At 42.2% G+C, this 27294-nt stretch overlaps 1 protein-coding gene across 1 annotated transcript; it reads right to left on the bottom strand.

Moving 5' to 3' along the window:
- Nucleotides 1-26659, bottom strand: crlf1b (cytokine receptor-like factor 1b). Its single transcript, XM_054729988.2, has 8 exons — nt 26107-26659; nt 23136-23414; nt 21093-21222; nt 20527-20699; nt 8472-8629; nt 7666-7837; nt 1842-2023; nt 1-679 (listed from the first exon to the last, which is right to left on the bottom strand). The coding sequence occupies exons 1-8, from the start codon at nt 26162-26164 to the stop codon at nt 656-658; spliced, it is 1176 nt and encodes a 391-aa protein (XP_054585963.2). The 5' UTR covers nt 26165-26659; the 3' UTR covers nt 1-655.
- Nucleotides 26660-27294: the final 635 nt, after the last annotated feature.

Here is a 27294-nt window from a genome sequence, read left to right as displayed (position 1 = left end):
TTCACACAGAAAGACTGCAGGTGGTATTCGGACCTGCAACCTTGCTGCAAAGTAACAGTGTCACCACGCGGTCCGTTATTCCTCACCTGTTAAATGGTTTTAAAATCAAACCAAAAAAATCAGAAATTTACTTAATGACACTTCAGTTTAAATCAAGTTTTAATGGAGGAGTTTCAAAAATCATAACCATATTAAACAACTTCTGCAGAAATAGTTTACGTCCTTCAGGGCTGATTGTGGTTTAAAAGTTTTACGTGTTTATGAAATAATTAGCATGAAATACTGAAAGTTTTAGCCATTAAATCAGTTTTAAGATAGCATCAGCACACAAGCTAGCTGTTGGCCCATCAATCCTATAGGAATTAAACAGTTTCTCTGAACAGAAGCTAATTCACAAAGCTTTCTACAACAAAGGAAAATGTTAGTGATTTTTAACGTTCAAAGAAAATCATTCAAATGACCCAAAAAATTCCTGCAAGTGATAGTAAACCATTGTAGTCTAAATACGGTTTGCTGTGGACGGCTCTGACAGCAGTAGGATGACCCTGACCTTGAATCTGAGTCATTCTGGACAGACAAAAGCTGGGACCTTCTGGGTCAGCTGTCAGCATGTCCTGATGCTGGTCTTGAATTTGAACACCAGAGTGATGATCTGTTATGAATTATTGTTTTGTGATATCTGAAAAAGACAAAAGATGATTCTTAATGTTTCAGCATTAAAAAAAAAGAAAATTAGAAACCAAAGTTGCCTTGTCTGGTTTCAGCCCCTTTTTGGCATCTCCTCGTCCTCTCTCTCTTCTGATGTCATTCTCTTAAGGTAATCAATGAAGCTGTCACACTTTGTATCTTTTGCACGTTCATTCTGTGTATTTATTTCTAATTGCATTACTTGCGTTATTTCTAACTGCCCCTTGATGAGCTCTGAGGAAGGCTACAGCGTTAGCCAAAACGTCAGCAAAAACGCGGTGGAACCACTCTTTTGCTGTGTTGGAGAAATAATCAAGTAATGCAGTTATGAGCCATTCCCATCTGTACCGGGTCGGCCCGGGCCGGGTAGCGTAGGTTGTTTACATATCTGGGTGGACTGGCATTTTTCCGGGCCAACCAAGGCTCATTCTCAGCCCTCTTCTCGAGGGGGTCTGCTTCAGGCCGACCAGGGCCAACACACCCACTGCTGACAGCAAATTCACACCTTCCATCAGAGCAAGGCTCTGATTGGTGGGTAGAATCAGCCCACATGGGCTTAAGACAAGGATGTGTGGAATCAACCGGGCCAGGCTGGGGCCGACTGGGGCTACCCGGCCCGGGCCGACCCGGTACAGATGGGAATGGCCCATACGAGAGCTTATGTTCTGTAAAACAGCCTGCTGGAGTAATCGAGTCGGGTGGACGGAAGGTCTGTGTGGGTTCGAGGTCTGAGGGGTCTGAACTTCACACACAAACAATCTGAAGCCTCGTCTTGCATTTGGCTCGAGTTATTTTTGGGAAAGAGAGACCTCCGTGCCAAGAGGAAACAAAAGGAGCACTGTTAATTATATTTTACAAGTTTATTCCTCTTTTGCTGTGGTCGTCAAATGAAGACCCCCAAGTCTGCTCATTAAAAATATGAAACGTAATCAGACCGCTTGACAAAGAGCATGCCCTCTCCCACATCTTTTAGTCTAAACCACACATTTTTACCTGATCATAAAAGTACAGACTGAATCTCCAGAGAGCCAGTTTAAGGGAAATGTTTCCTCTTTTTGCTTGGAAAATACGAAATGCTGACGATATGTCAAAACAAAGGCAGGGTCAGAAATTCAGCCCTGGACTCTGAGAAACTCCTCAAGCTGCTTACCCACCCGGATGCGTGATTTGTGTGATTTCTGCAGCAACACTCTCCACTGATCGTACAGTTTGATGGACATGCCGCTGCAGCTGTATGCATGCTTCCGGAGCCACCTGAAGAACTGCTTGAGTTCTCTCCGCAGGGTGGAGTTCTGCTGGCTGGGTTTGAGATCACAGGAGCCTCTTTGCAGCAGATCTGAAGGAGAGCGGAGAAGGCAGAGATAAGGGATGACGGGAGAGCAACATCAAGGTTACTGTTTGGACACAAGAGGACGCACAGGCTTTACTCAGGCTAGTGATGTTAGGATGAGTCTCACCGTCTTTTTAAAGCTTGTTTGGGAGGTGCGGTGGGGCAAAAAATACAGTGGGGCAAAAAAGTATTTAGTCAGCCACCGATTGTGTGAGAGACAGAATGTGAAAAAAAATCCATGAATTCACATGGCAGGATTTTTAAAGAATTTATTTGTAAATCAGGGTGGAAAATAAGTATTTGGTCAATAACAAAAAATCAACTCAATACTTTGGAACATAACCTTTGTTGACAATAACAGAGGTCAAACGATTACTATAGGTCTTTACCAGGTTTGCACACACAGTAGCTGGTATTTTGGCCCATTCCTCCATGCAGATCTTCTCGAGAGCAGTGATGTTTTGGGGCTGTCGAGCAACACGGACTTTCAACTCCCTCCACAGATTTTCTATGGGGTTGAGGTCTGGAGACTGGCTAGGCCACTCCAGGACTTTCAAATGCTTCTTACGGAGCCACTCCTTTGTTGCCCGGGCGGCGTGTTTGGGATCATTGTCGTGTTGGAAGACCCAGCCACGTTTCATCTTCAAAGCTCTCACTGATGGAAGGAGGTTTTGGCTCAGAATCTCACGATACATGGCCCCATTCATTCTTTCCTTAACACGGATCAGGCGTCCTGTCCCCTTAGCAGAAAAACAGCCCCAAAGCATGATGTTCCCACCCCCATGCTTCACAGTAGGTATGGTGTTCTTGGGATGCAACTCAGTATTCTTCTTCCTCCAAACACGACGAGTTGAGTTTATACCAAAAAGTTCTACTTTGGTTTCATCTGACCACATGACATTCTCCCAATCCTCTGCTGTATCATCCATGTGCTCTCTGGCAAACTTCAGACGGGCCTGGACATGCACTGGCTTCAGCAGCGGAACACGTCTGGCACTGCAGGATTTGATTCCCTGCCGTTGTAGTGTGTTACTGATGGTGACCTTTGTTACTGTGGTCCCAGCTCTCTGCAGGTCATTCACCAGGTCCCCCCGTGTGGTTCTGGGATTCTTGCTCACCGTTCTCATGATCATTTTGACCCCACGGGATGAGATCTTGTGTGGAGCCCCAGATCGAGGGAGATTATCAGTGGTCTTGTATGTCTTCCATTTTCTGATAATTGCTCCCACAGTTGATTTTTTCACACCAAGCTGCTTGCCTATTGTAGATTCCCTCTTCCCAGTCTGGTGCAGGTCTACAATTCTTTTCTTGGTGTCCTTCGAAAGCTCTTTGGTCTTGGCCATAGTGGAGTTTGGAGTCTGACTGTTTGAGGCTGTGGACAGGTGTCTTTTATACAGATAATGAGTTCAAACAGGTGCCATTAATACAGGTAACGATTGGAGGACAGAAAAGCTTCTTAAAGAAGACGTTACAGGTCTGTGAGAGCCAGAGATTTTCCTTGTTTGAAGTGACCAAATACTTATTTTCCACCCTGATTTACAAATAAATTCTTTAAAAATCCTGCCATGTGAATTCATGGATTTTTTTTCACATTCTGTCTCTCACAGTTGAAGTGTACCTATGATGTAAATTACTGACCTCTGTCATCATTTTAAGTGGGAGAACTTGCACAATCGGTGGCTGACTAAATACTTTTTTGCCCCACTGTAAGGGACGATGGGAGAGCAACATCAAGGTTACTGTTTGGACACAAGAGGACGCACAGGTTTTACTCAGGCTAGTGATGTTAGGATGAGTCTCACCGTCTTTTTAAAGCTTGTTTGGGAGGTGCGGTGGGGCAAAAAAATATTTGCTCAAGTAGTTCCAACCAAAAAGATGAGGTCTGTCATTTAGGTTTCTTTATAATTTAAAGACTTAACTTTGAATAATGGTGCAAACAATAAGTGTTTAGTTGAGAACAAATGTTTACCCCAATACTTTGTCTTGTAACCATGGTTTGTAATGACAGAGGTCAAACATTTCCTGGTGGGCTTCACCAGGTTTGCTCCCTTTGTAACTGATATTTTAGCCCATTCTTCCATGCAGATCTTCTCTGGAGCTGTGATGTTTTGGGGCTGTTGCTGGGCAACACGGACCTTCAACTCCCTTTACAGATTCTCTGTTGGATTGAGATCTGGGCTGTTTCTCAATATGCATACTACATCTGAATTTTGTACTCACGTCCTTGTGAAACGTCATCAACGATGGACCGAGGACTTGTCCAATCCTAAGTATGCATCATGGCAAGTTTGCTCAAAAAGTTAGAGTCCCGTTAATTCGTCGCACACTGGTGAAATTCATCTCCACATTTGACCCATGATCCCCATGGGGAGCGGTGAGCTGAGCTGCAGCTGTGGCCGTGCTCAACAACTATTTGGTGGTTTAAACCCACAATCCAAGCTCTTAAAAATCTTAAATTAAAAACCCAGATATTTCATTAACGTAATGTAATTTTTATATTATTTTATTATTTGTAACTTTAATTCTGTTGATGAGAGTAGACTACTCTGTAATTAGATATTTTTTTTCTTTTAAATCACATCAAATACAGGTTCAGGTCACATGGGGTTAAGCTGAGCAGTGAGCATTGGGTCTCATTGTTAAGGTCTTTGGTATGACCAGACCGGGATTTGAACCCTATTTCCCAGTCCTAGGGCAGACACTCTACCACTAGGCTGCTGAGAAGTATCTAGTTCCTGGATGTGTTCTTGCTCCGCCGATTGCATCGAGGATACAACCATGCATCTTTCTGTGGACTTGGGACTGCAGTTTCCCGCAACGCATTGTGTCACAACCATTGAACTCTGAACATCAGAGGAGAAATCTAATGACTGGCGGCAGCTGGGGTGCTCCTAGGGTAGTGCCCAGGTAGTGGTGAGGGTTGCCACCCTCCCTCCCAGGGCGCCCTGGATTGGTGTCTTGGCTGCTGCCGTCGATCTGCTGCTGTCGAGGCAGATGGCTCCCTTGATGGCGTGTCTTTCATTACCTGTCCAATCTGAGCTCAGCCTAGTGTTTACTGTTGTCTTTTAATGTGTTATGTGGACAAGTGTGTGTGTGTGTGTGTGTGTGTGTGTGTGTGTGTGTGTGTGTGTGTGTGTGTGTGCGCGCCTGGGAATGGTTTGTGGATTGGGGGTGAAACTGTCACAATTGTTTTAAGTGTGGGAAAGTGAGGGAATGTGGGCTATATGGGTCATTTTAATCTGTTAAGCACTTTGTGTTGCATCCTATGTATGAAAAGTGCTATATAAATAAATTTTGATTTGATTTGATTTGATTTGACTGTAGAGTTTTATATCAGAAATAATAATTAAGAAATATTAAAGAGGAAGTCACACCAAAATCTACTTATTTTGCTGATAATTTGTATAAATAAGTGTATTATAGTGTTGTAGACATGTGTAGTTGTTATTTTTGCATTTTGGTGCGTTTTCTTTAAAAACTTAAAATTCAGCCAAAAACCTTCAGTCCAGCTCAAAATCATTCTACACAAATTTACAACAGCAGTTTGAAATCTGTCTCAACCAATGTGTGAAAGGTCCCATGTAAGGAGTCAGACCTCGGTATTTATATTTTAATGGATATTTGTAAAGTATATTAATTGAATTATCACTTTCTTGCACGTTTAACTAGCTCTATTGTGATGAATTAAATTAGCACCGCACTGTTAAAAGCTCATTTTAAATTCAAGCGTGTTTAAATATTTATGGACATGAACAAAAACAGGAAATATATAAATTGAGATTTATTTAATTAATATAACAAATAACTGTTTAGAGGAGAAAAGAATCATTCAAAGGCACAATCTTCTGGGAGCTCCTGATCCTGTCGACACCACCAGAGGAGACCCAGCTGCTGACAGAGGATCGCCTACCAAGAGAACAGCTGGTGTCAGTAAATAATTAAATCAGGGCAATTTTAGAGGGATATTTGCGATTGTGTAACATAAATGAACACATTACAGAATAATTTTCTCTGCAGCAGACAGTAACTTTAGCCCAGGGTATGTGGCCGTGTCCTAGAAAGCTGCTATCCAACATATTTCAGTGGTTTTCCTGCTTCAACATGTTAGATTAGCTGTTCAGCAGCTCAGCAATCTGCTGCTGATTAAAACCAGGTGTGTTGAAGCAGATAAACCTCTAAAACATGTTGGATAACAGCTCTCTAGGGCCATGGGGCCGAACCCTGCAGCTAATCTAATGCTATGGCTAACGGCTACCTACCATTCAGAGCTGGTTCTGTTGGGTCGGCTCCGGTGGTTTCAGGCAACTCACAAGCTCAAAACAATAAGGCTCAGGTCCGCTTGTCTCCTCCAAATAGACTTGATCCCTTGTCTTATTATTGTAATATTAGTCACCTGTGAACTTTGCTGTGTGTATTTGGTTAACTAACAGCTGCTAAATACTTATTTTCTGCACCATTATACAATTAAATTCTTTAAAGATCATACAATGTGATTTTCTTTTTTTTTAAACATGCTTTCATTCTCCTCGTTTTAAGTTGGACAGTTTGCACAATCAGTGGCTGCCAAGTTCCTTTTTGCCCCAGCCTGCTAAACGAAGTGTTTCAGCCATCACATGGAGACTAAACTTCTCTTTTGGACTCTTGGACAAAAGAAGAAGAAAAAATCTTTCCTAAAGCGCCTCTCAAGATAAAAATCACAAGGCGCTTCACAAAAACAAAAAAAATGTAAAAATATAAAAAAGAATTTAGAAAATGAATAAAAATATATTTAAAATGAGCAAAAAATAGACAATTGTGATAAAAAATGTAAAGAAATAGAGAGAGTGAATAGGAAAGAGGGAAATCAGTGGATCCTGAGGATGGTGGAATAGGTGGGGGGAGCAGAACAAGGAGAGGGTGATGAAAAGATCTGAGCTTTCAGCTTATCACAAACTCTGGGGTCACCAGTTTATTTATAATGTTTGATCCTGAAGCGAGCTGAGCTACGGTTTCAAATGAACATTTGGCTCCCTGAGAGAGAAAGTTGTCTGCCACAATCAATTCTTTATGGCAAACGACAGAGCCCGATAACGACTTCCTCTCTTCTGGGCAGTAAATGCTGCATAACCTATGTAACTCATTGTCTGCCCCCCAAACCTGCTTCCACTCAAGCTTTATGAGCCGTGTGCGCCGCAGACTGACAACCAGCTTTTTAACTTGATCAATCTTTGAAACGGACGACAAAAAAAGAAAAAATATCAAACGTCCCCCCAGCTCTTTGCAGTCCCCTCTAATCCTCTGCTTGGAGATCTGTATCTTGGAATATCGAGCCAACAGATGTTTGGTTTCCTCCGGGTCACATGCGGTTTGGATCTCCCCGTGCAGGATGTTTAATCAGGGTTAAGGGACTTTGTTTTTCTGGCTTTAATTGACAATGAAAAGTTGATTATTAAAAGGGAATAAACGGTCAGTTTTTGAGGTTATTGCAGATGTTTGGGTAGAATGTCAGGAGATCTATGGAAACGGCAGTCTTTGGGGTTTAGTTTGCAAACTTTTACTAAGATAATAACATTTACTATAAAAGCAGATTATAATCCTAGTTCCATACGATTAAGACTAGTGAGCACTTGTAGTGCTGAACATGTTTGGTCGTGTGTTGCATTGCGTACCACCACCGCTGGGTGTGGAGGCAGCAGCAGGGTGGCTCCAGTCACTCCAGATGCCAGGTTTCCTGGAGCCAAAGATCCCCACTGGGTTGCATCTCACCTGAACAAAATACACGGTCCCAGGCTTGAGCCCTGCCAGCCGACACGATGTCAGATTTCCAACATCATCTACCACCTGAAACACGCATTTACACACAGAAAAACGTCACTATAATCACCACTAATGTTCAGGATCCTGTCCAAATGTAACTCACAAGTACCAAAGACTTCCTCACAATTCTTTATGAATGCTTTCATAAATAAGTATATCTAACTTTTTTTATTATTATTTTTTTTTAATTTTTTGAGATACAGTTTCGTTAACAATTCTCCGGTTTATCAGAGACTTTCCAGCCTTTTTATTTGCGCCCTAGGAATAACAAGATGCTTTGTCTTGAAAACATCAAAGAGGCGTTTTGACCAAAGAACAGTTTTAAAAAGCTGTGGTGTGGGATCAAAGCCAGGCTTAAACACTTATCTGCTATAAATGTTGTGTGTGTGTGTGTGTGTGTGTGTGTGTGTGTGTGTGCTTGTCTTTATATGCTTAAGTGGACACATTTTGACTTTAACCTGTAACATGTGGACATTTCCACAATATGGGGACATTTAGCTGCTCCACACAATGTTAACCCCCCTACTTGCTTGGTTCAAGAGGTATATGTGTAACTGTATGGGAATATGTGTGTGTCATCATTGAATGGGTGTGTGTTTATGTGTGTGTATGTGTTATTGTATGGATGTACGTGTTTGTGTGTGTTTGTATTTTTCACCTTCCAGTCTGAGCTGTCCTCCAGTCTGTAACGGATCTGGTATTTGGCCTGAAACATTATGTCCCTTAACTCGGGGAGGCTGGTCCAGCGGACCGTCAGCTGATCCTCCAGGTCACCGACTCGACTCACGTGCACGTTGGCAGGAGGGTCCGTTGTCACTGCACAGTAAAACCAACAAAATGATTACACACAGCACTAATAGCACACAACAGAACATCTGGGTGTCGGCCATAGACAGATGAAACCCAAGATAGACTAAAATTAACAGATCAGAAAACAAATACATATTATTTTCTCTTTAAATAAAAAACTAAATAAATAAACCTGGCTGATTATAAACAAGATTTCCTGCAGAAACCTGTTATTTTCTCCCAGCTTAAGTTAAGAAAAACATCTCTGGATATTATAATAAATAAAATTTGACACAATCTAGAAGTTATTCAGTCCTTTTTTTGCCCACAGATTGAAAAAAAAAGTTTGCTGAAACTGTAACCCAGAAGCTAGAACCTTAATGAGGTATTAACTAATTGGCTTACTAATATGATCCATCCTCAATTTAGATAAAATATAAAATATAAATTAAGGAAATTAACAATACTAATTAATAGATATCTAATTAACTAATAGATAATTTCATAATGAATTATTGGAAGGGTGAATAACTAAAATAACGAGTTTAATATTAAACATCGGTTAAAACAAGAATCTTGAACATCACTAACAGAAACAGAAGAGGAAAGCTGTATACTATTGGTCCAGGTGGGAATCTGAAATTTCATTGGCTGAGAGAAATAAGTCCCGCCTCCGCGAAATAAAACCGTGCGACGCAGCTGAGCGAGAGGAGAGACAAACGGCTGTGCAGCACGCAGATACAGAAAGCAAAGACTGAGCGGTTAGAGAGAGAGAGAGAGAGAAAAAAAAACAACGGTCGAGGCCGTGAAGAACCCTGATTTGGGTGCCGCATAGATAGAGGGAGAGGCGGACTTGACTCCTTCTAATAAGAGCTAGGAACTTGGAACCAACGCGATTTGTGTGGAGACGACAGAGTGAACCAATCCTCTGTAGGAGGGAACCGTTGGAGCGCGTTGGCTGGGTTTTTTTTTCCTTGGGTTTGATCCCGACTCCTATGATCACTCACTTGGAACGAGAACTGGATTTTTTCCTACCGCACCGTTGAGATTGTTCACAGAAGAGAGCAGTCTGCTCTTCAGTTACTTGAGATGTCCTGGTTCGTTCAGTGGTTAAGGCTCGCCATCTCCCTCGTCAGGAAAAAATCCAGTTCTCGTTCCAAGTGAGTGATCATAGGAGTCGGGATCAAACCCAAGGAAAAAAAAACCCAGCCAACGCGCTCCAACGGTTCCCTCCTACAGAGGATTGGTTCACTCTGTCGTCTCCACACAAATCGCGTTGGTTCCAAGTTCCTAGCTCTTATTAGAAGGAGTCAAGTCCGCCTCTCCCTCTATCTATGCGGCACCCAAATCAGGGTTCTTCACGGCCTCGACCGTTGTTTTTTTTTCTCTCTCTCTCTCTCTCTAACCGCTCAGTCTTTGCTTTCTGTATCTGCGTGCTGCACAGCCGTTTGTCTCTCCTCTCGCTCAGCTGCGTCGCACGGTTTTATTTCGCGGAGGCGGGACTTATTTCTCTCAGCCAATGAAATTTCAGATTCCCACCTGGACCAATAGTATACAGCTTTCCTCTTCTGTTTCTGTTAGTGATGTTCAAGATTCTTGTTTTAACCGATGTTTAATATTAAACTCGTTATTTTAGTTATTCACCCTTCCAATAATTCATTATGAAATTATCTATTAGTTAATTAGATATCTATTAATTAGTATTGTTAATTTCCTTAATTTATATTTTATATTTTATCTAAATTGAGGATGGATCATATTAGTAAGCCAATTAGTTAATACCTCATTAAGGTTCTAGCTTCTGGGTTACATCCTCCCCCATTAAATATCATGCACGTCCCTGTGCATTGTTTCTACGGGGTACACAACTTCTTGAGTAAGAGAGTCAATAAAAGCTTTATTAAGTCCTTGGAAAAGGGACCTAACTACGGTCACTAGTGGATTGCCCAATTGAGAGTAAGTTAGTCTTTGAGGAGGCTGACTACTTCGTTCAGATCTCCTGACATACATCTCTGGTTGCACAGTATCATGCTCATCCGTTTCGGTTTGATTCTCAACTGAGACAGGACGAAGTGAGCTCTCTGTTTCCGACAGAGCTGATGAGCTATTCTCTAAGACTTTGGTCTTTTCAGATGTATGTGTCTGATCGTGTATGATGGGTTCAAAACTTACATCACGTTGCTGCGACTTTAGGACACCATCCAATTGAGGTAGGTTTGTGTTAGTTTCATTCCCCGTTTCTACGTCAGGTAAGTATACTTCGTTTTTTTTCGTTTTTTCAGGTAAGTATGTTGCTGCTTCTTTCACTCTTTCAGGTAAGAATGTCGCAGTTTCACTCATTCTGTCAGGTATGAATGTTTCGGTGTTGATGCCTTTGTCAAGTAAGGACAATTCAGCATTTTCATTACCAGCTAAGGTTGGTTCCTTGCGATCCCCTGTGTGTAAGGATAGTGTGTTTTGTTGTTGAATATTATTTACCGGTCCTGAATCTGCTATGAGTTCCCTATTTGGCAAGGTGACCGCTATTTGATGGGATGGTCGGTTTAGCACTTGTGGAAGATCAGAGTAATAAAACTCATCTACCTCTTCGTCAAGTGGCTCATCTGGGTCAGGTTCTAAGGCTGAACTCTGTCTTGTATGAGGTCTGCTAGGTTTCGTAACGCGTTCTGTTTCATTTTCTAATGAAGAGAGAAAACCACAAGGCAGTAAAAGATCTCTGTGGAGTGTTCTGTTGGGTCCTTCTCCGTTCTCTGGTTTTACAGTGTATACTGGCAAGTTTTCCATCTGTTTGAGAACTATATACACTGTTTGCTCCCATTTGTCTGCTAATTTATGCTTTTCTCTTAAGCGAAGATTTGGGACTAAAACACGATCTCCCACACCTAGTGTGGACTCACGAATGTTTCTGTCGAACCGTTCTTTGTTCTTCCTCGCTGTTTTTTGAGAGTTTTTTATGACAATGTCATAACTCTGTTCCAGATGACTCTTCAGTTCTTTAACATACTGAGAATGAGTTATAGAGGGCTTGTTCAAATGCGGTAACCCAAAGGCAATATCTATAGGCAACCGAGGCTGCCTACCGAACATTAGCTCGTAGGGAGAGTATCCCGTCACGTCATTTTTTGTACAATTGTACGAGTGAGTAAGTGGTTTTACAAAATCGCGCCAGTGATGTTTCTCAGTGGCTTGTAAAGTTCCCAACATGCTGAGTAATGTACGATTGTACCGTTCAACGGGGTTGCCACGAGGGTGATAAGGGCTCGTTCTGACTTTACGGATACCAAGTAAAGAACAAAGTTCCTTGATTGTACGTGATTCGAAATCCCGTCCCTGATCACTATGAAGACGCTCAGGAAACCCGTAGTGGACTAAAAAATGTTCCCACAGGTTCTTCGCGACGGTGGTGGCTTTCTGATCTTTGGTTGGGATGGACACTGCATACTTTGTAAAATGGTCTGTAATCACTAAGACATCTTTAGTGTTCTTACTGTCTGGTTCTATGGAGAGAAAATCCATGCAAACTAACTCCATAGGTCTGGTGGTGGTAATACTCACCATTGGAGCAGCTTTGTCAGGGAGGGCCTTCCGACGGATACATCTTTCGCAAGTTTTAACTTTGATTTCGATATCACTAGCCATTCTTGGCCAGTAAAAACGGGACCGAATGAGATCTGTCGTACGTTCAACCCCAAGATGCCCCATATCATCATGTAGGCTTTGCATGACTGTTGAACGTAATGAATCAGGCAAGACTAACTGCAATGATGTCTCTGGTCCTAATTGGCGTCTCCGGTACAGTAAATCATTTTGAAACTCAAACCGTTTCCACTCTCTCAAAAGGTTAAGAACCACCGGGGGTTCTGCAATAGTATCAGTTGGGGGTTTATTGTCAGTCATAAGCAGCTGAATGACTCGGCCAATGGTTGGATCTTTCCTCTGCAAGGAGACAAGGTCAGCATGGTTATACTTGGGCACAGCAAAGAAACTGTCACTATTGTCTTCCAACTGGAATAGGTCTGGAATGGCCACTGCAGACATGGCAAGTGACGGAACTAAACCACAAGGAGAATCAGTCTCATCCAAGACCATGTGCTTTTGGCATGTTGCCTTCACTGCTTCGGCTTGAAGTTGAAGCTCGACTTCTTTGACAGAGGATAAAAGATGAGATCGGAACTCATCTAGTCGTTGGCATTCCTCAGTGAATTTTGAGTTGTCTTCAGGTTTATCATGCAGTCTCCTAGACAGGCCATCCGCGTCAACGTTCTGTGTACCTGCACGGTATCTGATGTCAAAATTATAGGTGGACAACGCAGCTAGCCAACGATAGCTCGTTGCATCGAGTTTTGCCGTTGTTAAGAGGTAAGTTAACGGATTATTATCAGTAATGACAGTGAATGTGTTCCCATACAAATAGTCATGAAACTTATCTGTTATGGCCCACTTTAAGGCTAGAAACTCCAACTTGTGCGCAGGGTACCTAGTTTCACTAGAGCTTAAACCGCGACTTGCATAAGCGATTACCTGTGTGACACCGTTTTGCACTTGGTATAGCGCTGCACCGAGTCCGGTCGTACTAGCATCTGTGTGTACTAGATATGGGAGTTTTGCGTCAGCGTAGCCAAGAACTGGCGAAGTGGTAAGTTTTTCAATAATAGTTTGAAAGGACTTCTCACAGTCTTGGCTCCAACGATTCCCAAAGGGTTCTTTGGGGTTCAAGTACTTTGATCTACATGGTGGTGTTTTAAAGTTTTTCCGTTTGGGTGGATAACCAGCCGTGAGAGATGTTAGTGGCTTGACAATATTTGAGTAATCTTTAACGAAGCATCGGTAATAACCGGTAAATCCTAAGAAAGATTGGAGTTCCTTCAAAGTCTGAGGCTTCGGCCATGTTTTGAGTGCTTCCACCTTATCTGGATCGGTTTTTATGCCATCTCGAGATACTATATGTCCAAGATAACGCACAGATGTCTGGAAAAAACGACACTTATCTGGTGATAGCTTGAGTCCGTATTCTCTAAGCCGTTCAAGAACGTGAGAAAGTCTGGTTTCGTGTTCTTCCAAGGAGTTGGAAAAGACGATCAAGTCGTCTAGGAAAACTAACACTTCCTTCAGATTAATGTCCTTCATACACTTTTCCATAACCCGTTGGAAAGTGCTTGGAGCATTTGTTATTCCTTGTGGCATACGGTTAAATTCATAAAACCCAAACGGGCAAACAAAAGCAGTTTTAGGTTTATCCTTTTCACACATCTCTATTTGATAGTAACCTGACTTGAGGTCCATCACAGAAAACCACTGTGATCCAGCGAGAGCAGAAAAGGACTCCTCCAAGTTAGGCAGGGCATATGCGTCGCGAATGGTTTGCAGATTAAGCTTTCTATAGTCTATACATAGACGTACCTCACCATTCTTTTTCCGAACTACCACTATTGGTGAGGCAAATGGAGCTCCGACTCTCTTATTATACCGGTTTCCAAGAGGGCTTCCAAATGTTTTCTCACGGCTTCATAATCATGTGGATGGATCGGCCGAGATTTCTGTTTGAATGGGGTCTCGTCTTTTAAGTTGATGTGATGTCTTATCTGTTGTGTATGACCAAAATCAAGATCGTGGTGCGAAAACACATCGGAGTAAGTGTTAAGTTTGTTGGTGATCCTCCCTTTCCATTCTTCGGACAAGGGCGAAGTACCGAAGTCAAAACTGAGAGGAGGGTTTGAAGGTGAAGTCTGTTGCTGCGAACTACACGCCGCAAGTACTTTCTGATCACTTTTGTCAGGTTCTGGATATGGCATAGCACGATCGGCTTTAACTAACTCAGCGATCACACAGTTAGTGGGTAATGTGATGTCATGGTTAGTTTCGTTTCTTAGTACAACAGGTACTTTGTATGGACCATGTGAAGGTAAGGAAATGAGGCAACAGTCTACAATTATACCCCCTGGTAGAGAACCATTGGTGGGTTGTTCAATGAGTGCATAAGGCTCATGCTTGTTTTGGCTGGGTTGCATAAACCCTTCTAGTAACAGTTTTTTATTTGCAGGGAGAACTTCTTGGGTTCTCCCTCGAAGCTTCACCACACCAACTCGTCCATCTTTGCTTTGTTTTTTTCTGACTGCTAAGGCTTTTAGCACGTGTTGGTACCCATAAGAGAGTGCCTTGGAATCAGGTAAGTTATTGGCAGACAATTGCTCATACAAAGGATCGAGTGTGTTTGTGCCAATGAGTAGTGGTGTATCAGAGTTTGAGCTTATATCCGGAACCACTAACGCAAGGGTAGGTAACTCAAGTCCAGACTGATCGAGCTCTTTTGGAAATGTGACACTTATCTCTATGTATCCTAAATAAGGAACTGCTTGACCGTTTGCGCCCTCGACTTCTAACAGATTACTGATGGGTTTAATTGAGAGGTCAGGTAAGTGTTCTTGGTAAAAAGAATTGGCAATGGTGGTTACCTGGGACCCTGAATCCAGTAAACAATTACATTCAACACTGTTAACTGAGACTGTAGCTGTGCATCGCCCACCCACTAATCTTTTGGGAAGTTTTGGCACTGAATGAGCATGAACTGGCTTGCAAAAAAGTCTCTCTGTCCTTTCCTTAGAGGGACTTGGTTCTACTTTAGCACCTATCTGTCCCACGATAGGAGCTTCTACCGGTTTAAAGGAGGAGACTGAGCAATTGGCTTTGACATCTCCCACTCGCGCTGCTTCTGTCTAAGAGCAAGTCTTTTAGTTGCAACTAGTGCTGGATTTGGCTCGTTGCTACAGCTAGAAGCTATGTGCCCATCTTCTCCGCACTTAAAACAGTATCCAGGCTTTGGTCTGGGCACCACTGCTGTTATCTGCTGAATCTGTTTGGGCTCATCTGGAATTTTAGTCCCCACACGGGGTTTTGACTCTTTTTGAGTTTTCTTTGCCTTTTTATCTGTGTTGTTAACCTTAAGCTGTGCAATTTGGCTCCTGAGCTCAGCGATTTGTTTGCGTAAGTCATCACAGTTATCATCTATTTCCAGTTCACAAGTGTTTTTACTCTGAGAGCATGTTGTTTGCACATTTGAATACACTCTAGTTCGTTGTGCCCCTAAGTGTTGTTTCATGCGTGCTGCTTTAGTAGCCTGTTTGTCTTCTTCAGTGCGCAGTTTGAGGAGAAGTGCTGTAAAATGAGGCGGGTTGTCTTTCTTTTGTTCGGGTTGCAGGTTTGAAATCAGCGAGCTGTCCCAACAGCCTCTGCAAAACTGCTTGAGCAGCTGCTGGTCGGCGTCACTGGAGGAAATTCCATTCCTCTGAATAACTAGGTTTAACAAGGTGTATAACCTCTGAAAGTAATCGGAAGGTTTTTCACCACTGTCCTGGTTTGTGTTTAAGAAGCGAGCAAAGAGCTCGTCGCCGTCTTCGACAGCTGCGTAAGCTGAATCGAGATGTTCAAGGTACGTTTCCGGGTCGGATTTTGGACTAAGAGCTTTAACGATGCTCGCTGCTGGGGCTGACAGACTCTCCACGATTCTTCGTACAATTTGGGACTTGGTGAGTGAAGGATCATTTATGCATAACACTACACTACTACGCCAAGTATCATAGTCAGTTTCAAAAGAAGGGTGTGGAACTCGCCCTGAGAACGGTTTTAGTCTGTATTGTGAAGTAGGCGGAGGGATAACCTCACTGCTTTTAACAATGTGTTCCACAATAACTCGCTGAACCTCAGGTGTGTTTAAAAGATTTGGTGGAATGCAAGGGTTTTGTTTTCCAGTCTCTGTAGGTGGACAATTGTCCTTTGAGTTGTTCATATAGTTAACTTCTGGTGTTAAAGGCAGGGAATATGTAACTTGGTCACTATGGAGCATTGGCTCTGGTTCAGTGACTGGTTCAGATGCATGGGTATCCCTTCCTAAAGATTCCCCAATTTTTGCCAGTTCCTCCATTAGAAGGTCTTTAAATGATTGATTGCTACGCGCAGCTATGTCCCTGAGCTCTGACAGATAGGCATCAGTGGCAGATGTGCTAGTTTCTAGACTGTACGCGCTGGCTAGGTCTTGAATATGAAAGAAAACATCTGGGTTCCTAGTACAAGGTTTGTCATAGGGTAAACATTGTTTCTTTAATTCCTTAACAGTGGCTTCATGTTGAAACTCCACAATAATCTGATCACAGTTTGGTAACTTAATGCGCCTGTTAACTGGTCCGAATCCTTCCATAAACCCAAAGACTTCGTTATCAAGGTCTCTATCAGTTAACCCACTGATTAAAACAGCATTTGAAACTTTGACCTTTTCTGTTTTCACAACTTCCATTTTAAAACACTCAAAAGTACCAATAATGCCAAAATGGCAAACCACTGTGACCTCCAGGCACTCTTATGATGTCAGTCAATGGTTAGCTAAGGTAACAACTCTACAATTCTCCTGGCTGGCTCGCCAAGTTTTATGTAACCGGATTACAGGATACAATAAGATAATTAAAAGAAAAAATAAACAAATGGGCCAATAATTAGGTTTGGGGAGAATTGGAGGTTGTTTAAGAATGACTGGAGTCACGGGTATAGCATGAAACGGTTTATATACTAAATTTTAATAATAATGGGAGATATAACACATAAAGATAACACATAAAAACAGATGAAAACAATCGACAATAGTAAAATGGTCGGTATGAGATTTGATCATATGAGTCACAAGTCAGCCGGCGTCAAGTCAAATCCCCACGCTTGGGGTGAAAGTCAGAGTCCGGTGGTGCGATTTTTTCCTACCGCACCGTTGAGATTGTTCACAGAAGAGAGCAGTCTGCTCTTCAGTTACTTGAGATGTCCTAATTCGTTCAGTGGTTAAGGCTCGCCATCTCCCTCGTCAGGAAGAAATCCAGTTCTCGTTCCAAGTGAGTGATCATAGGAGTCGGGATCAAACCCAAGGAAAAAAAAACCCAGCCAACGCGCTCCAACGGTTCCCTCCTACAGAGGATTGGTTCACTCTGTCGTCTCCACACAAATCGCGTTGGTTCCAAGTTCCTAGCTCTTATTAGAAGGAGTCAAGTCCGCCTCTCCCTCTATCTATGCGGCACCCAAATCAGGGTTCTTCACGGCCTCGACCGTTGTTTTTTTTTCTCTCTCTCTCTCTCTCTCTAACCGCTCAGTCTTTGCTTTCTGTATCTGCGTGCTGCACAGCCGTTTGTCTCTCCTCTCGCTCAGCTGCGTCGCACGGTTTTATTTCGCGGAGGCGGGACTTATTTCTCTCAGCCAATGAAATTTCAGATTCCCACCTGGACCAATAGTATACAGCTTTCCTCTTCTGTTTCTGTTAGTGATGTTCAAGATTCTTGTTTTAACCGATGTTTAATATTAAACTCGTTATTTTAGTTATTCACCCTTCCAATAATTCATTATGAAATTATCTATTAGTTAATTAGATATCTATTAATTAGTATTGTTAATTTCCTTAATTTATATTTTATATTTTATCTAAATTGAGGATGGATCATATTAGTAAGCCAATTAGTTAATACCTCATTAAGGTTCTAGGTTCTGGGTTACAAAACCATTAAAGAAAATGTTAAAATCTTCATCTTTTATGAGGAAAATTTTAATCTTTATAGAGACTTTGGATTGACTGAAGCACTATAACACACTTTTAAAATTAAAAACCTTTTTATTTACTCTTCAGTGCAGTAAAACTGTATCACGACGTTGCGGTTTTGCAGATCTTTCTCTGCTGTTCAGGTGGCTGCAGACTGTAGTTCAGATCATTTCCTGTGAGAGCGGGTTGTTCCTCAGAAATGATCAAATAAAACATCTTTCCTCTGCAGCAGTCACTGAGATGCTTTAAAGAGGAACATGGAGAAGAGATTTAGGCGATTCAACACCAAAGTTAAACAAGGAACTGATTAACAAAAGTATTCAGTTGTAAAATCCTCTCCTGTTTGTAAATGTCTGACATCACATTCCCAGAAGATGTGCAACAGACTCGGATTGAATATTCCTGTATGTTCCGGATCCTGCTGAACACTGGTAACCTCCAGGTGGAGGAACGATTGCTAATAAAAAGCTTTTATAATGTGGTAGGGAGGTTTGTAACAAAAACAAAGCTTCAATGTTCTGATCTGATTCCTCTGGAGGGATTTAAAATGCAGCTCAGAAAAAATAAAAATAAAAAATAAATAATAATAATAAAATGTCAGTAAGTTCCCGTTTCTGTCCCGGCTTTGTAAATATTAATGATCTTACACGTTTTAAACACTTTACCTTCTTATGCACTCCTGATGTTGTGTTTAGTGTAACTTTTTAATAATTTTATATTTTGTTGTAAAAATGTCTCTTTTGAAAATTCTAATTTATTTCTCAATGAGATTTTGCCTGTTAAGGTAAAAAAAATCCAAAGCATTAAGAAATGGAGGTTATGACCTGTTTTTAGCTCATGTCCAAATAATTTTTGATTTTAGTATGTATTTTTAAGTTATTTGTTCTAATTTAATTATTTTGAACATGTTGGATCTGACAATCAACAGCAACTAAACAACAGAAGAATATTTTTTTGTTCTCTTTTTGATCAGTATTAGTTTTGAAACCACCCAGAATGATGCAGAATCTAATTTTCTTCCATTTATCTCCATTTTCCTTTTAAAGGTGAGGTTAACTGATTTAATCAGTACATCTACAGTGAGTGGTCTCTAGTAGGAACGAATGCCTTGTAAGTTGTACTCGCGGGCAAAACATACAGATGCACCATCTTCAGGAACAAGAATTGAGCTACATCACAGTTGAGCTTCAGACGGCAGGTTTTGGAGTCTTATTTACTGATATTTAGAGATCTCATCTCTGATTGGATAACAGCAACACGACTCTACCGCTGACTCATTTTGCTTTGCAACGTTGATGTTTTTAGCTAAACAAATAACACAAGCCTGGAGGAGTTCTGCTGTGTGGTGGAATTGCTAATGCTAATGTTTAGCTTTTACTAGCTGAGACGTTCTCTGCTGATGCTAAACCAACAACAGCCTTCCCCATCATGAGTCAAGATGGGTGAGTCCATGGCTGTTCAATGACAGTGTGATGTAGATCTGTCAGGATTTTGAATTCCTACAGTTCACCGTCTGTTTTCCATCAAAGGCTAAGGCAGGAGATAGGTGTACGGGACTATTTTCATGTTCTGCCTGCATGAAAAACTCAAAGAGAACGATTATAATCAGAAATAAGATTAACTCATTCACTGCCAGCCGTTTCCTGATCAGACCCTTCCCTGCCAGCGTTTTTACTATTTTTTAAGAGTCTCAGAATGTTGCGAGGATGATGACAACGGCAAAACTACCAAAACTACCAAAACAACCCTTGCATCAGGAACGCTTCGAGCGTTATTCGTTCTTTCATAATTCATTGTGGAATTGTGATCAGCAGAAGCTTTTCCGATTCACGCCTGACTTGTTTTTACAAAAACGATCTCCTAACTCATGGATTTTCTGCTTCCTGATCACGTGACTTGTGACGTATGTGGATGAAGATCAGCTTTAGAGCTGGGATGTTTGTTCTCACGGTGTAGGGGCTCGTTTCGATGCCCACACAGTAAAAAAAAATGCAAATGGCAGTGAATGGGTGGATTTAAATGATGACTTTTGTTGTCAATGGCAGTGAATGAGTTAAAAATATTTTCCCAGTCAACCACACCTTTAAAATACTTTATCTAGTAATATTTCATGGTTTTTAATTTCATGCAATATGTTATTTTTTTAGGACAATTTAAAGACGACTGTTTAACCTTCAACAACTCTGTTCAACTGTATTTTTTAATTTATTTATTTATTATAAACAAGGGAGCACAAGTACGGTGGGGAATTCCCACTCCCCTGATTAAACTATGGCTGTAGGTTGATTCATATTTTGACTGATTATTTCTTGATATCCGGGATCTGAACCAGATTTAACAGCAAATCTGAGTGTTGCCATACCGACGTCAAGGATGTCCAAGGAGATGATGTCAGAGGTGGCCGAGCCCAGCTGATTGGTCGCCTCCACCCAGATCTGATACGGAGTGAAGAGGGCGATGTTTTCTGAGATGTAGCAGAAGTGATCCTGCTTCTCTGAGCTATAATGGTCACACTCATTCTCTCTCTCGTGCCACCTGAACACAGAGACAAAAAGTCAGATGACTTTAGTTACACAGCCTCCTGGAGCCTGAGAGCAGCTCTGGATGAAGCTACTCAGATCAGTCCGACTTCTGGAGGAATGTTGGACCAGATAAATGATAAATGACCCGCACTTGTATAGCGCCTCTCAGAGTAAGGACTCCAAAGTGCTTTACACTACGGTGCATCATTCATCCATTCACACACTGGTGGTGATGAGCTATGATGTAGCCACAGCTGCCCTGGGGCGCACTGACAGAGGCGAGGCTGCCGAGCACTGGCGCCACCAGTCCCTCCGACCACCACCAGCAGGCAAGATGGGTTAAGTGTCTTGCCCAAGGACACAACAGCAGAATTCTCTGTCCTGCGTCAGGTCTGGGGGCACTCACCTCAGTTTGTACTTCAGGGTGTATTTGGTTTGGATGTGGGTTTCTGCCCGCCCACCCTGGTTCCATTTGCAGGTCAAGTCCTTGGTGTTGTGGGACCAACATGTCAAATTGACTGGTTTCTCTGGAGGAACTGGTGCATTCAGATAAAACAGGGTAGACACTATGGTGAGAATTCGATTCATATTTATCTACTGAGAAGATCAAACTTTCAACATTTGCCTTCAGATTTGGATAATTTTGTTAAGATGTCCCAAATGTTTCTTATTTTAGAATCTAACAGTGCAGACAACATTTCTGCTACAGTTTCTGACAATGGATGAGAAAGTTAAAAGTGTAGTTTTCATCATTTCAAACCACAATAACACACTCTAATCATTTTGTACAGTTCAGTCTGACCCAAAATGAAGGAAAGGTCATGAAAGTGAAAAAGTTGCGTTGTGCGGAGCCGTTTCTCTGAAGACATCCTTGTCCTTTTTCAGCAAACAGCAATTATTAGAAGTAGTGAAGATTTTAGCCAATAAATGACCATATTTTCTGCTTCATCAGTTTTTAAGGTGGTAGCAAAGTGTTTTCAGAAAGTTGTATTCATCAGTAAATGAAACAAAAACAAGTTAACTACGTCCTCCATTAGTAGAATGAGCTGAAGAGCCAACATCTGCATTTTGCTTCAGGTCATTAGCTTTTCTGGTTATTATTTTGATATGAGAAGGGTTTAAGTTAGGCCAAATCTGGCATTAAATCATTCCTAAACAGCTCTTCATTGTGCAAAAGCAAAGGAAATCAACATTTAGGGATGAGATTTTCAGATTTAAATGAATGAACTGTGGCTACATAACCAAAAGAGGTTTTATACACAAAAGGATCGCTCTGGAGCGGGGAGACATGATGGTGAGGACAGCAGTAGCTCAGGAGGCAGAGCGGGTTGTCCAGTAATCGGAAGGTTGCAGGTTTGATCCCGGCTCCAATCAGAGAATGCTGCGGTTGTGTCCTTGGGCAAGACACCTAACCCACCCTGTCTGCCTGCTGGTGGTGGTCGGAAGGACCGGCGGGGCCTGGGCTCACCAGGCCTCGCCTTTGTCAGTGCGCCCCAGGGCAGCTGTACCTGGTAGCTGTGTGTGTGTGTGTGTGTGCACGTGCATGCGTGTGTGTGTGTGTGTGTGCACGTGCGTGCGTGTGTGTGTGTGTGTGCACGTGCGTGCGTGTGTGTGTGTGTGTGTGTGTGTGTGTGTGTGTGTGTGTGTGTGTGTGTGTGTGTGTGTGTGTGTGTGTGTGTGTGTGTGTGTGTGTGTGTGTGTGTGTGTGTGTGCTCTGTCTTCTCGATCCCCAGTGAGTCGTGGAGGATGGCTGTTTATACCAAGCTAGGATTCTCTGGAGGTTTCTTCCTGTTAAAAGGGAGTTTTCCTCTCCACTGTCGCTGCATGCTTGCTTAGTATGAGGATTGCTGTATAGTCACTGACACTAGTCAGTGACTTGATGCAATTTGCTGGGTTCCTTATATAGGACACATTAATCCTGATTGGCTTAATGAACTGTGAATTGGAATGTTTATTATGTGAAGTGCCTTGAGACGACTCTTGTCGTGATTTGGCGCTATATAAATAAACTTGAATTGAATTGAATTGAATAGCTCATCATCATCAGCATGTGAATGGGTGAATGACTGATTGTGTTGTGAAGTGCCTTGGGGGGTTGTAGAACCCTAAGAAGACATTGTACAGATACAGGACATTTAAACCAGGCATTCAGACAATCTTACCCCAAGACAAAAGCACTTTTATAGAATTTATCTTTCTGAAAATTAAAACTTCAGCTCCAAAAATCAGGTCAAAAATTTACTCACACATATTTTCTTTCTTATTTTTATAAACCTGGGTGTGGAAACAAACCTAACTTTTATATCTAACTGCAGACTGGATTTATTAATGATGGCTAGCACACCTGAAACCTAGTTTTCACTTAGCCGTTCAATCCCTTATCCTTTCACCAACCCGCACGAGCCATAAAACTTAAACCATGCCAACCACAGCTTAAACTTCCACTCACCGCCCACATAGAGGCAGGATCCAGCAAGGACGCGTCCGTCCGCTGAGAGACACATCAGGTTGTCCCCTGACTGCTGCCGGGAGCCGTTGAGGCTGTGCAGAGTCACGCTCAGGACGTTGGAGGCCAGAATCCTGTAGGTGCTGCTGGACAGACGCGCCCCGTTTAGGGTCCAAAGCAACGAGCGGGAGTGAAGGCCGAGTTCAGGGCTGAGCGTGCATGTGGCTGTCAAACTGGACCCAATATGCAGAACTGAATCCTGTGGGGAGATGACTGCAACGTCTACACACAACAAATTATTCGAATGAGGATTTCTGCATGAACAGGCTTTCGTTCACTTATTTTCTTCTGCAAAAGGGTTAATCAAGGGTTAGGGTGACTATAATGTGTGTTCTTGATGATTTGATCTGACTTTTAATCTGTTTATTCAGCTCAATGAAGAAGTTAATCCTCAGATGTTGCAATCATTTATTTGTATACTCTATCTTTGTAGAGTATACAAATAAATTTCTGTTTATACTGCATAATTTCTGTTTAGAAATCTGAAGAAGAAATCCAAACTCCAGCCTCTCAGCAACACAACAAAGCTGCAGCTCTGCACGTAGGGAGCGTCCCTGAAAGGTAGTAGTAGTAAGTAGTAAGTAAAGTTTATTTATGTTGCGCCTTTCGCAGATATAAATCACAAAGCGCCGTACAACATGAGTAAAATCAGGGCAAATACCTCAAACCAATAAAAACATCATAAAAACAATAGCAGTGACAACAATAGTAACCAAAATCAGGAGTAAAAACAAAGTCAAGGTGTGAACAAGAGCAAAGCCATCTTTTAGAATATTTAGCGGGGGAAAGCCTGGATGAAAAGGTGAGTTTTAAGATGTTTTTTGAAGACCTCTACAGATTTCAAGAGACGGAGATTTAAGTTAAGTTAAAGTCCCGTTAGTTGTCACACACACAGGTGTGTGTGCGAAATTTGTTCTCCGCATTTGACCCATCCCCTGGGGGAGAGGTGAGCTGCAGACACAGCCGCGCTCGGGAACCATTTGGTGGTTTAACCCCCCAATCCAACCCCTTAATGCTGAGTGTCAAGCAGGGAGGCATTGGGTCCCATTTTTTCAAAGTCTTTGGTATGACCCGACCAGGAATCGAACCCCTGATCTCCCAGTCTCAGGGCGGACACTCTACCATTAGGCCACTGAGAAAGGCAGACTGTTGAAAAGTCACTCTGATTTATCAGTAAAATCCTTGAATGTTTCCTCCACACCTCGACTCATCTACCGACGTGAGGTCTGCCCTGTGATGGATGCTCATGTGTAAGTCTTTGCCTGCAGTAGGGTCTGCTTTCACACAGACATGAAGGTTAACGTGTGGGATTTTAGCAACAATGCTGCTGGGAGGCAGGTAATAATCCCCTCCTGTCACTAACGTTTTTACAACCTCTGCAGACCTGGAAGCAACTGCAAATTTTGACTACAAAAACATAAAATATAAATAGATCATGTATTTATTTCGCAAAAGCACCGATGGACACTGTTTCAACTGCTTATAGTTTTTTCCCCCAGTCTCCTCTAACAGGGACAAAAGGACTCTAATCTGCAGGATCTGTGTTTATTTCTAAGGAAATGACACAGCTGGACTTTGATAGACGGTAAATTACAGGAATTTCAAATGTTTCCTTAATGCTTTATAAAATTGAGTAAGACTTTGAGTAAGACTTGCAAAATTGGCAACAAAAAGGGATTATCACAGAACTGTGTTATGATTTCCTGATGCAGTTTATGCATGTATCAGCAAAAAATATCTTTATAATGTCAATTAGAAATCATTCACATAGATATTTTTAGTTAATGGCAGAAGAGTAGTATGCGCCACGTGGAAGGTTGCAGGTTCCAGCCCTGCTCAGTATGTCACTGTTGTTGTGTCCTTGGGCAAGACACTTAACCACATATAGCCTCCTGGTGGTGTTTGGAGGGACCGGTGGTGCCAGTGTACAGCCGCCTGGCTTCTGTCGGTGCTCCCCGGGGCAGCTGTGGCTACATTGTAGCTCATCATCACCGGGGTGTGAATGTGTGTGTGCGTGGCTGAATGTAAAGTGATGTAAAGCACTTTGGGGGGTTCTAGGCCTCTAGAAGGCGCTATATCAAATACAAGCCATTTACCATTTTACTATGACTTCTAAGTTTAACCAGCTGAGATGACTCGGGCATCTAGTTAGGATGCCTCGCTGGTGAGGTTCCACCTAACCGGGAGAAGACCTAAAGGAAGGCCAAGGAAATGCTGGAGGGACATTAGTCTCTTGGCTATCCAGGGAACACCTTGGGATTCCCCCAGAGGAGCTGGAAAGAGGGAAGTCAGGGTCTGCTTAGGCCGCTGCCACGGTGACTCCACTCCGAATAAGCAGAACAACGAATTGATGGATGGATCTAAGTTTACAACTAATTCATTATAACATTGAAAGTGTACATACAGTAGAATAAATTAATTGGTCACTCACTCACTGAACAGCTTTTGCCTCACTAGGGTCACAGGGAGCTGGTGTCCAATGCCATCATTCACCTACAGGGACAATCTGACATCTTCAATTAACCTTCTTTGCTTCGTCCTACTCCCTCTCAATTTATAACGATATTAACATTCAGTAAACATTTGTGTGGCGTTTTGTAATATGTTAACATTATAGATGAATAATACAAATGCATAATAGATGCGTACGTCTGTGGGAGGAAACTGGAGCTCCCGGGAAGAATCCACACATGCATGAAGGGAGCCAGGATTTGATCCTGCAACCTTCATGTAGCTACCAACAATGCCACCAGCTAGTCCCAGTTTTACACACATTTAAGGCATTAACAGCAAAAATATCAACATTTAGTTTCTTTGAAGCAGAAACTCGTCTGATATAGTTTCAATAACTGAATACATCCCATCTTCTTCAAATTATGCAAAAACAAATGGAGTCGAATGGTGGTTTACTCACGCCTCATAGAGAGCAGCACATCTGGAACAAGGAGCAGCAAAAGCACGAAGGTGATCATAGTTTGTGATCTGGTTCTCTTTCAAAGTTTCATAAAAGGCGGTAAAGTTCCTCCTGAGACGGAGTCGACCAGCTGAGGAAGGTCTCCAGCAGCAACTCTCTGGTTCTGCCTGTTTGCTTCTCCCTTGCTTTCCCACTCTGACTCAGATCCTTCGTGTTCCTTAGCTTGACCCCTCCCCGATACAGAAACACACATCCACCACACAATGGGCACTTTGCTGCAAAGTTTCTCTCTTCTGCAGATGAAGCACTCTATTTGGGACTTCTTGAAAAACTTTTATATAAATTAGGTTAAAGATTCATAAAAACATCTTTGAGACAAATTATTTGAACCAATTAGTGGGAAAAATGTTATTTTGTGTTCTTTATGCGTGAAGGAAAATTATCTGATGAAAACTGCAGGGCAGAAGTTGCATGTCATGAAAAAGCTGCAAACAGATGCGATGGCAGGCAGCCGCACATCAAAACAGATTAAACTGTCTCTCTTTATCCACGACCTCATAAAGATTCAGTTCAAAGGTCAGTTTCCTGTCATTTGCATGGAACAATGAATGTGTGCTTTGCTACCAGAACTGAAAGATGTTGGACACCCACCAGTGGCTTGAGAAAGGTCACCGCCTTTCAGCGTTGCTGGAGCCATGAAAGAAATAACGTGTTCAGATCAATGGCTCTTAAACACCCAAAGAAATGCCCTTTATTTCTGATAGTTGCACACACACACACACACACACACACACACACACACACACACACACACACACACACACACACACACACACACACACGCACGCGCGCGCGCGCACACGCACGCACGCACACACACACGCCTGTTGATCTACGTCCTGAATGAAAACACCTGACTTCCTCATTAAATCAAGCACTAATTAAGATGCACATTTTCCAGCAAAATCATCTCACTGGGTGACTGAATCACCACGAGAGCCTCATTAGTTTAATTAGATGTGTTTTTGAGCCATTTAACAATTTTATTATGTTTTAGGTCAAATCTAAACCTAAATGTGTTCTAATTGGTTGGCCTGCCACCCAAAGGGATTTAAAACAGAAACCGAACTTATTATTTGGGAAGAAGAAAAACAGACTTGATCTTACAGAAATTTCTAACTTTTAAAT

This window comes from Nothobranchius furzeri, chromosome 8 (assembly GCF_043380555.1).
Source record: "Nothobranchius furzeri strain GRZ-AD chromosome 8, NfurGRZ-RIMD1, whole genome shotgun sequence".
NCBI lineage: Eukaryota > Metazoa > Chordata > Actinopteri > Cyprinodontiformes > Nothobranchiidae > Nothobranchius > Nothobranchius furzeri.
The sequence above is the reverse complement of the archived record's forward strand: the minus strand, read 5'-3'. Positions and strand labels throughout refer to the sequence as shown.